This window comes from Brachyhypopomus gauderio, chromosome 17 (genome assembly GCF_052324685.1).
Source record: "Brachyhypopomus gauderio isolate BG-103 chromosome 17, BGAUD_0.2, whole genome shotgun sequence".
Classification (NCBI taxonomy): domain Eukaryota; kingdom Metazoa; phylum Chordata; class Actinopteri; order Gymnotiformes; family Hypopomidae; genus Brachyhypopomus; species Brachyhypopomus gauderio.
Window position 1 is genome coordinate 18,441,367 of NC_135227.1, and position 11,552 is coordinate 18,452,918.

An 11,552-nucleotide genomic window follows, 5' to 3' on the forward strand; every position below is an offset into this window, starting at 1 on the left:
GTGAGGTGGTCTAGAACCAGCCAGAGGAGTGAGGTGGTCTAGAACCAGTCAGAGGAGTGAGGTGGTCTAGAACCAGTCATAGGGGTGAGGTGGTCTATAACCAGTCATAGGGGTGAAGCGGTCTAGAACCAGTCATAGGGGTGAGGTGGTCTATAACCAGTCATAGGGGTGAGGTGGTCTAGAACCAGCCAGAGGGGTTAGGTGGTCTAGAACCAGCCTGTCTAGTCTTCATCAGATGGGATGCTAGTTGGGCCCCTTCATAACTCACAACCTACTGTAAAATGTAATGTAATGTAAAATGTATGACAGCCATTTAGGCACAGCTACACAAGGAGTCCAAGAAATTCTTAATTTGGAGCATGATATTAAAACTGATTTGAAAATAATATATGTATTGATTGCAATTAAGAGTCAAGTCATTTTTATCCAGGATATAGAATTCAGTACATTACAACATCACTCTTTATTTAGTATGTACGTAATTATGCAGTAGCTCCACTGCAAAGCTTTTATACCGACACTCTGGTCTCTCCTGGATGCCACCTGCTGGTAGCCTCTGTTAGAAGGTGTTGGTTTTGATATTATGACACGCCTATCTCGGGTGGTGTGCATCTTCTAATTGGCCACACCACCTGTCTAATTATGACATCATACCGTTCCTTGGTTAAGCCTGTTGTGTTTGAGTGTGGTCGCTCATTAGTTTGTTTTAGTGTACCGTTGTGTTCAGTTTTGGTATCTTCATTAGACCTTTCAGCTGGAGGCTTGTGTTTGCTTCCTTTCCTATGGCTGCATGTTCTGTGACAGCACCCAGATGATGGAACAAACTCCCACTCGCTTCTTCAGACTGATGAATCACTCTGAGTCTACACTTAAAAATAAAATCACTGAGTCACTAAACACTTAAAAATAAAACATTTGCCATTTAAAGTAGCCCTTTAATCCAAAAGTATCCTTGACACTAACCTATCTATACTCCTATGAGGACATGTTTCCATGGAAACTATAGTTGAGTTCTAGAAGTCACTCGGGACAAGTGCGTCTAATGCTGTAAATGTAAATATGAGGATTTGCTCATATTTAAGAATGATGTAGATTTGAAGACTTCAGACGGTTTTGAGCTAAACGTTCACAATTCTCCTAGTTTAATCTTTATAGGCATCTAGCTTCTCTCAATCACATTATAAAGCAGGGGTAATCAATTAAATCTTTCCGCGGTCCATTTTTGGCAGATAGCTCAGACCTTAGGTCCGGGTCCGCGGTGGCGAACGAAAGTTGTTGAGCGGGGGTGGGGGGGGCGAACGTAACACTCAAATGGGTGGTGAACATAACACTCGTCTGAAAATAAATTCTCCGGTTTAAAATATAGTCTCCCGTTAAAATTTTTTTGCCAGAAAAAACAGCATTTTCAGACTGTTTAATTTCATATTTACATTTTTCATCTATTTATCTAGATTAAAAAACGTTCTTGTAATTATTGTATTGTCTAGAACAATGTGGATGGTCTCATTAGTGTAGGTCACATTACTCTAAGTAATTTTAGTATTTCCAAAAGCACGTTTAAGAGTTCGTTACACAAAGAAGGCATGAGATAAATCCTTTATTATTTACAAACAGATAAACCATACATAATCCTATAGATGTCCAGTAACAAGGTTTAGCAGCTTAAAAAAAAAAACATAAAAAATCAAAACTGTAAACCACTCAATATTTTAAAAGAAAAAAGCTGTTTAACACAAGAGATTTTTATATATTTTTTAAAAGAAAATTAAATCTATTTAAAAGACATGTAAAATTTGCTCAAAAGTGTGCTTGGTCATATTCAACAAAGGCAGCTCGTCTGCAGACTCTGAGGAGCGAGGACACCTTATCTAGAATGTGATGATCTAACACAGAGTAAAATCATGGTTTGCATTCTGGGTGCATTAACATCTATATTCAAGCTTTATAATTTACATACGTCTACCACACCTATCTGACTCCCAAACGCCCACTCACCCCTACCTCTCAACAAGAAGGAAATACGAAACAAAAGAAAAGAAAGTAGGAAGAAAAAAAAATTATTTTGTCCTTTCAAAACTTTGGTCTGTCACATGATACAAGGAAAAAAATATATATAAAATTATCCTTAAGTAAAAATTCCATTTGGGGACTTTAAGAAGACATCAGAAAACCTTTTTTTTCCAGGGAGTCCAGCAAGTTAACATTGAAGCTTACATGCAGAAACAAGCCCCTACACGCCAGCCCCTACACGCTTACAAAGGTCACAATCTCATCCATGGCCTCTTGTCTTTTGTAGCCTAAAATTTTATACATGGAAATGTACAAAATGGAAATGCATAGTTCCAGATCTCTGATGATTCATACTAAAATGCTAAAATAACTACAAACACCGACAGCTGAAGGAAAGGGAGAAGTCAAATGTTTTATACCAGCAGAACTAACTAACCATGTATAATCCATGGATCCCCCCCCTCCCAATAATAAATGCAAAAATATTTATTTGATCGCAGGTGGCAGTGTCCTCAGAGTATGTTTGCATTTTAAACAGAGGTCTGATGAGCATTAAGCATGATTGCATTGGGAAACCTTACTTCGCAACCTTATTACTTTTTTGCTTACACAAACTTGCATTAATAAGTTCATCTCGCTGAGCTATTTACCACCAGTGACGTTTAATGTATAATCTACATGATGAAAATAATTTCACAAGTACAGTGCATTATTGCTCATGTCACTACAGTCTTTAGGACCGCAGAGACAGAATGAGATCGGGAGTGACGGTCTGTCCATAGAGACGTTACTCTACGCCTCCAGCAAGCCAAAGGGAAATATAACAGAGTTACACAGTATCCTTACAGACATCTGACTGGAGACCAGGGAGTCAAGCATTGGTGTACTAGTCTAATACTTGTTTTACAGATTTCATGCATGCTATCCAAAGAGGATCCATCCCTAACTGTGCTGAAATGTTTAGAAAAGTAAACGGTAGTTTAAAGCTGTGGTCAGCGATATTTATATATTTTTATAACAGCACTGACTCCAACAATTTGGAATGTGCAAAGAGATTAAATGAACAAATATATAAAACAGTCAAACTGAGCAACCAATGTTGAACTCAGTAATAGGAATTTGGTGGTTAAAACCTTCCTGTGTCTTTGATGCAGAATAATAGCAGAGGGTTTCTAAACTTTACAAAACTTCAGATCTAAAATGCAAAAATTATAGAACCACATGATTATATTTTGATTATCATAGGTGAATTTGCATGAACGCATTTCTGTAAATGTACACTAGAAAATGACAACAGAAGACCTATGAATAAACGTCACCTCATGTTTCACTAAAACAGGAGTCTGACTAAGTCATGCTCACAATCCACAGTAGGGACACAGTAGTTTTAGGGACAAAGGGCTCATTTTAAGTAGCAAGATAAAAAAAATTGTGTAAAAAAAAAAACAAAAACAAAAAAATAATAATTTGAACAATAATAAACAATAATAAAGAGTAAAAATTCACTTCACATGATCCAACATAAATTCTTCTGTTTGAGTAGACAGGAGAAGTGATAACAGGCCCTTTAAACAAACGTTTCTGACCAGTACAGTACATGTGCAGTGGCATACAGTAAGAAACACAGTACAGATGCTTCCTGCTGGAAAAGATACACCACCTCTTCAGAGTGCAAGTGCAGCTTCCTCTCCGCCCTCTCCACCCGCACAGCCGCACCACCCGCACAGCTGCACCACCACAGCCACCGCGCAGGGTGGCCACTAGACGAGCTCGTTGCTCCCTCATTAAGTTTTCATCATTATGTTTTGCTCATTTGCATATGTTGTGCTCCAGCAGCTCTCTATTTAAAACAGATAAATCTCTTTCTCCTTCTCTCTCTTCTGCCTCTCTCTCTCTCTCTCTCTGTGGGTGTGTGTGTGTGTGTGTGTGTGTGTGTCTCTCTCTCTGTCTCTCTGTGTGCATGTGTCTCTCTCTCACTCTGTGTGTCTCTCTTTCTGTGTCCCTCTCTCTCTCTCTGTGTGCCTCTCTCTCTCTCTCTCTCTCTCTGTGTCTCTCTCTCTCTCTCTGTGTCTCTCTCTGTGTCTCGGTCTCTCTCTCTGTGTCTCGGTCTCTCTCTCTGTGTCTCGGTCTCTCTCTCTGTGTCTCGGTCTCTCTCTCTGTGTCTCCCCATTTTAAAGCTTTTACATTTTTTTACTCATTACATATCTTAGTCAATAAAGATTTACAAAAGAACAAAGTTGAGAACATGTGGTGTGTGTACACAGTGCAGACAGAGGAATGTGTGTGTGTGTATGTTTGTGTGTGTGTATGCGCGGGTGTGTGCATACACAGTGGAAACAGAGGAGAAAGAAAGTGTGTATATATATGTGCACATTAGAGAGGTGTGTGTGTGTTTGTGTGTGTGTGTGTGTGTGTGTGTGTGTGTGTGTGTGTGTGTGTGTGTGTGAGAAGAAGAGAGTGAGAGAAGAGCCGACAGGCGTAATGTGAGCTATACTTGGGGGTGAGTCGTGCCAAGGAAATCACTAAAAGACAGAGAGGATGAGGAGAGACAAGAAGACAGAGGGGATGGAGAGAGAGAGAGAGAGAGAGAGAGAGAGAGAGAGAGAGAGGGAGGAAGACAGAGGGGATGGGGAGAGAGAGAGACAGGAAGACAGAGGGGATGGGGAGAGAGAGAGAGAGAGAGAGAGAGAGAGAGAGAGAGAGAGAGACAGGAAGACAGAGGGGATGGGGAGAGACAAGAAGACAGAGGGGATGGAGAGAGAGAGAGAGAGAGAGAGAGAGAGAGAGAGAGAGGAAGACGGAGGGGATGGGGAGAGAGAGAGGAAGACAGAGGGGATGGAGAGAGAGAGAGAGAGAGAGAGAGAGAGAGACAGGAAGACAGAGAGACAGAGGGGATGGAGAGAGAGAGAGACAGGAAGACAGAGGGGATGGAGAGAGAGAGAGAGGAAGACAGAGGGGATGGAGAGAGAGAGAGAGGAAGACAGAGGGGATAGAGAAAGAGAGAGAGAGAGAGAGAGAGAGAGAGAGAGAGAGAGACAGGAAGACAGAGAGACAGAGGGGATGGAGAGAGAGAGAGACAGGAAGACAGAGGGGATGAGGAGAGAGAGAGAGACAGGAAGACAGAGGGGATGGAGAGAGAGAGACAGGAAGACAGAGGGGATGGGGAGAGAGAGAGAGAGAGACAGGAAGACAGAGGGGATGGGGAGAGACAAGAAAAGGTTTGTTTTTATTTGCCAGAACAATTCACATTATTTCTCTTATGTGAAAACATCCTACACAAATCAATCAATATTATGAACACAATTCAAGACTTTTGTTTTTTTTTTTTGTTTTAACTTTAATCCTTTGCCATATTTGAACCACATTTTTAAGGATGTAACTTAATATATATTACGCACGCGCACGCGCACACACACACGCACACACACACACACACACACACACACACACACACACACACACACACACACACCTGTACCTGAGTATGTGCGGCAGCTGGGGGCTACGGTAGATGAACTTGTGTCGGTAGCCCAGTGAACTCTGGAAGGGGACAAACTGGACCTTGTGTCCACTCAGGCTCTTGGACTCGGCCGCCATGTTGTACAACTGTGAAAGAACCGCGGAGCCGTCAGCCAGCAGAAACACGCCGCCGTCATTCAGACGCTCCCAACGTCCGCCACCTGCCCAGCCGTGGGCGCTAATCTGGGATTACAGCTCAGCTCGGCGCTTGCTTCCAGGTGTGTGGGATTAGAATGGACAACCCGAGCGTCGTACCTTTTTACCCAGGTGAAACGGCACGACGGTGTCGTCCTCCGCATGGAGAATCAGCACGGGGCAGGAGATGTGATGAACGCTGGAGGAGAAGGACACAGAGCTTCAGAAGAGCATGAAGATCTTGAAGGAACATCTCAGGAGGTGATGGCTGGAACAGTGTTTTGCGTGTGGTGGGTATGTAGCGTGACTGTGGTGTGTGAAGGGAACAGGGCCCCACAGATCCCAACGGACGTTTGGTTTATGCATGAATCACTTGTATCACATAACTGCATTGCAGATAAAGCATGGCTTACTTTCCCCTCAGCTCTCAGGCAACAACAAACCATGAAACATCTTCAGCTGGGCTTTGCTATGAACACAGACAGTAAACATGACTGCAAGACGTAAAGCACCTCTAGGGGGCAGCACTTCTGTTTGAGCTGCACAGTCAGCAGACACGCGAGCTCACACACACCCTTCACTCTAGCAGCAGAAACAGGGGGACGAGGTCAGACGTTAATGAACCAAAACGCTACCATACACACGACCTCTTCATCCTGGACCAGTCCAATACCAAACTGAACTAGACTCGGGTTTCACTTTGGAAGTTCAGAGAGGTCATTTGGTTTGAGTCTTTTGGATCAGTACATTTCTACTTTCCTCGTGCACTGTGATTGCAGTTAGACGAGACCTACAGTTTGCTCGTGCCCCGTCTAAAGGAGGTGTCTCTGTTCACCTGGGTCCGAGTGCACGCACAGGTCTCCGTGTTTATTGGTCTAAACTGTTCCTTTCACCACGGCAAACTCCGAGCAACCACCGTTGCATGGCAACAAAAGGTTCTGTTTCCAATCGCTCACTAGGCTGGTGTGTATTTCTAGCAGCTCTGCTTCCCTCTCACGCACAACAGGACAGCGTGCACTAGTCCCCTCGTGTCCTACACACAACAGGACAGCGTACACCAGTCCCCCCCTGTCCTACACACAACAGGACAGCGTACACTAGTCCCCTCGTGTCCTACGCACAACAGGACAGCGTGCACTAGTCCCCTCGTGTCCTACACACAACAGGACAGCGTACACTAGTCCCCTCGTGTCCTACGCACAACAGGACAGTGTGCACTAGTCCCCTCGTGTCCTACACACAACAGGACAGTGTGCACTAGTCCCCTCGTGTCCTACGCACAACAGGACAGCGTACACCAGTCCCCTCGTGTCCTACGCACAACAGGACAGCGTACACTAGTCCCCTCGTGTCCTACACACAACAGGACAGCGTACACCAGTCCCCTCGTGTCCTACACACAACAGGACAGCGTACACCAGTCCCCTCGTGTCCTACGCACAACAGGACAGCGTACACTAGTCCCCTCGTGTCCTACACACAACAGGACAGCGTACACCAGTCCCCTCGTGTCCTACGCACAACAGGACAGCGTACACCAGTCCCCTCGTGTCCTACGCACAACAGGACAGCGTACACCAGTCCCCCCGTGTCCTACGCACAACAGGACAGCGTACACCAGTCCCCCCGTGTCCTACGCACAACAGGACAGCGTACACCAGTCCCCTCGTGTCCTACGCACAACAGGACAGCGTACACCAGTCCCCTCGTGTCCTACGCACAACAGGACAGCGTACACCAGTCCCCTCGTGTCCTACGCACAACAGGACAGTGTACACCAGTCCCCTCGTGTCCTACGCACAACAGGACAGCGTACACTAGTCCCCTCGTGTCCTACGCACAACAGGACAGCGTGCACTAGTCCCCTCGTGTCCTACGCACAACAGGACAGCGTACACCAGTCCCCTCGTGTCCTACGCACAACAGGACAGCGTACACCAGTCCCCTCGTGTCCTACGCACAACAGGACAGCGTACACCAGTCCCCTCGTGTCCTACGCACAACAGGACAGCGTACACCAGTGCCCTCGTGTCCTACGCACAACAGGACAGCGTACACCAGTGCCCTCGTGTCCTACGCACAACAGGACAGCGTACACCAGTGCCCCCGTGTCCTACGCACAACAGGACAGCGTACACCAGTCCCCTCGTGTCCTACGCACAACAGGACAGCGTACACCAGTCCCCTCGTGTCCTACACACAACAGGACAGCGTACACCAGTCCCCTCGTGTCCTACACCTCTACACGTCGGGAAATTCGTTGTGTTGCTAAGTCTATATCTGCAGTGTTATCATAAACAGCAGTCTTGCATAAAAATAGATGTAGCATAAATAAAGCTGTGTAGCTGTATGACTGTATTACAGTATTAAGAGTATTACTGTATTGTTGTATTACAGTATTACTACACACACTCTCTCTCTCTCACACACACACACACACACACACACACACACACACACACACACTCACTTGTCATCACTGGCAAACCGGATGTCATTTGCAGTGATTGAATCCAAAAAGAACCATTCAAATCCAGGCAGGTATCTGTACACCTGTAAGAGAATGACACACACACTCATCATGTTTGTGCTGAATGAGAAGTGAAGATGTGCATGTCTCACCGACGTCTCACTGATGTCTCACAGAGTGCATGCGGTGTGAGTAACCGTTACCATGGAGAAAGGATGACTCCTGGCCTCCTCCCTGATGTTGGTGAACGGAGACTCCAGGATGAGAGCAGCTGGTGGTGTTCCTAAACACACAGCACACCAGAATCAGACTCCACCCTCACAACCAGCATCAGTGAAGCCACGCCTCCTCCACCCTGAATCAACCAGTATCAGACTGAAGCCCCGCCTCCTCCACCCTGAATCAACCAGTATCAGACTGAAGCCACGCCTCCTCCACCCTAAATCAACCAGTATCAGAGCACCACCTCCTCCATGTCTGCATGTGCAGTAGGAAATGATGACCTGCTGTGTATTGTAATCACGTGGATAAATGTACGAATAGCTCAGAAAACCTTGGTGAGCAGCTCTCTGTCCAAGACCCTCATGTCATCTCCCCATCCTTACAGCAAGTTAAAACACAGTTATAACACACACACACACTCTTATACACACTCACCTCTGTCACACAGACGTCTCACCAAATTAGTAGCCACTCTGGAAAAACAGGAATGAACAGTGTTAGCCATTTTCTCCTCTCTTCATCTATCTCCTGCTTACACACACACACACACTCCCATCTCTGATGTGTTAGATATGGAAGGCAACGTGGTATTGAAGCGTCTACAGGGCGTGCTTGCACTAGCCGATTCCTGCGTCTGTGGCCTGTGGGACTCACCCGGTGCCCAGCGAGTGACCCCAGATGTAGAGAGGACTGCTCCCAACTCTACGCTGTAGCCACTGGTAGACGTACAGAGCATCCGTGGTCATCCCACTTTCTGAAGGACTGCCTTCAGAATCACCCCACCCTGAAACACACACACACACACACACACACACACACACACACACACACACAATGACTGAAGGCCTTAGAGACCTCTGCCTGTACCTAAACACCTTTACTCACCAACACACTCACTTTTACCTTCACTTGATATTCTGCCGTTTACCAAGTTCTACGTGTTAGTAGAAATACAGACCTACGTACCTCTATAATCAAGAGCGACTACATGGTAGCCCAGCGAACTAAGAACCTAAAGCAGAGGAGAGAGTACAGTGGATCACAGTCCTGCACTTACAGAACCATCATTAATATCATCTGTGCATATCCAGATGAGTACAGCTAATGTTTATCATGGCAGTTATCACTAACCACAAAGCATTTGGAACAAAGTCCACTTTAAGTTTTACAGTGTTGCAGGCAAGATGGACTTGTATGACCACAAACAGGCATGGAGGCGTTTTACCTTATAAAGCTGAACTCTGTGATCTCCTCCCCTGCAATGCACGCACACGCACACGCACACACACACACACAAACACGTAAGCACCAGGAGATGCTGTATTCTTCACAGGAGCACTGTGTGTGTGTGTGTGTGTGTGTGTGTACCTGGTCCCTGCGTTGCCGTGGAGATACAGCATGACCGGGTGTGTAGACTGGAGGGTGTGTTCGTACCACTCTGCCCCTCCGTCCTGGGCCTCCTCCCACAATGCTGCTGGAACTGTGTGCCTGACAAACACACCCTTCAATTCTTTACATCACTTCACTCAAAAACCTTATGATATTATCAAAACACAAATACCCAGCAAATCCAATAATTATTCATAAACAAATAATAAACTTCTCATGTATTACACTACTAATCATGTTAAGAGTACACACACTCAGACACAGACAGATACACACGTCCTACACACACACACACACACACACACACAAACCTACACATATTCAACGCATACCCTTCAGTTTCTATAAGCATACACATTACACCCAGAAATACACTTCCTACAGTTCCTGTAAGCATGCATGCACACACGCGCACACACACACACACACACACACACACACACACACACACACACACACACACACACACACACACACACACACACACACACACACACACACACACACACACACACACACACACACACACACACACACACACTTCCTGCAAATGTACGCAGCTAGACGCAGCAATAATGAAAGTAACATGGTTCTCTCACAGTTTGCACACTTCTGGTTCTTAATCATGTGTTTTCCTCTACTGCATCACTGATGGCTTTTGATTAGGGTCAGGGTTAGGGTTTAGGGCAGGGCTATTCAACTGGCGGCCCGCGGGCCAGAACAGGCCCTTTAATGAATTTGTACCGAATTTGATAAACCCCCGTAAAAATAACATTTTATTTGCAACATTTTACACCGTGTCGAAATTTACGTTCGAATTTACGTTCGCAAAATTTACGTTTACGAATTTACGTTCGCCACCCCCACCCCCGTCAACAATTTACGTTGTAGTGTTTGCTTCAATTTTACATCCACTATGACAGTATTGGTATAGGTGTGAAAATCATCTGGCCCACAGGTCAGAGCTCTCTGACAAATCTGGCCCGCAGAAAAATATAGTTGAATAGCCCTGGCTTACGGGTTAGGGGTTAGAGCTTAGGGGTTAGAGCTTAGGGGTTAGAGCTTAGGGGTTAGCCTTGTGGTCTTTTGTGATACAGTGTGTATTTACTCTTGCAGTAAATGTAGTAAATGTCTCTTAGCAAAGCGGCTCCATTACTGCTGTGCTGCCCCTTGGTTGTGTGTTATAAAGTGCAGGTTGGACGTTTCCCTGAAGTGGCTCCATGGTGATGGCCATGAGTGGCTTTGATGGTCTGGAACATCACGTTGTCCCTAGAGGGTGAACCTGGCCTTGCACTTTAGCTCAAGCTGGGCAGTTCCAGGGGCATTACCAGGGGCATTACCAGGGGCAGTACCAGGGGCAGCCTGGCACATGAATGTAAATACTCCCCCTATGTTTTTTGATAAAAAAGCTCCATTCATCTTGCCATCAGTTCTGACTAAAGTGCATGTGGGCCAGTAGCTCACGCACTCTCACAACAGCACAGCACCACCTGCAGGCTTCACGGGAGAACGCATGGTCTGGTTGTCTACATAAGCATTGCTGACTGCACTCCAAGGATAATGTAAATGCTTATGGCCATAAAGTTATGCTTTGTTCCATATGTTGTAAGCCATGCGTGGTGTACTGTGATGGGGCCTTTTGGAGTGTTTTCCATGTGATTTGTGACATTCACACATTCATGCTGATTCTGTACAGACAGAAAGGCTGAGGGTTCTCACCACACTCCGATATGGAGCCCTTCCTCCGGCTGAAGATAGAAGTTGTACGTGTGGTTCAACCCCTGGTCCTGTGGCTTCTTTAGATCAA

The 11,552-nt window shown here is 45.7% G+C and overlaps 1 protein-coding gene across 2 annotated transcripts in view; it reads right to left on the reverse strand.

The window, feature by feature from the left end:
- Positions 1-2,655: 2,655 nt before the first annotated feature.
- Positions 2,656-11,552, reverse strand: part of abhd12 (abhydrolase domain containing 12, lysophospholipase) — a 20,578-nt gene continuing 11,681 nt past the window's right edge. For both annotated transcript variants that reach the window (XM_076978151.1, XM_076978152.1), the window contains 11 exons: positions 11,465-11,552; positions 9,725-9,844; positions 9,582-9,612; positions 9,323-9,368; positions 9,011-9,140; positions 8,792-8,829; positions 8,338-8,417; positions 8,135-8,217; positions 5,785-5,863; positions 5,489-5,616; positions 2,656-4,532 (listed from right to left, as the gene is read on the reverse strand). The exon at positions 11,465-11,552 is cut by the window's right edge and continues 18 nt beyond it. In XM_076978151.1, coding sequence (XP_076834266.1) covers positions 4,499-4,532; positions 5,489-5,616; positions 5,785-5,863; positions 8,135-8,217; positions 8,338-8,417; positions 8,792-8,829; positions 9,011-9,140; positions 9,323-9,368; positions 9,582-9,612; positions 9,725-9,844; positions 11,465-11,552 — 857 coding nt within the window. In that variant the 3' untranslated portion in view covers positions 2,656-4,498. The remainder of the gene's footprint in view (positions 4,533-5,488; positions 5,617-5,784; positions 5,864-8,134; positions 8,218-8,337; positions 8,418-8,791; positions 8,830-9,010; positions 9,141-9,322; positions 9,369-9,581; positions 9,613-9,724; positions 9,845-11,464) is intronic.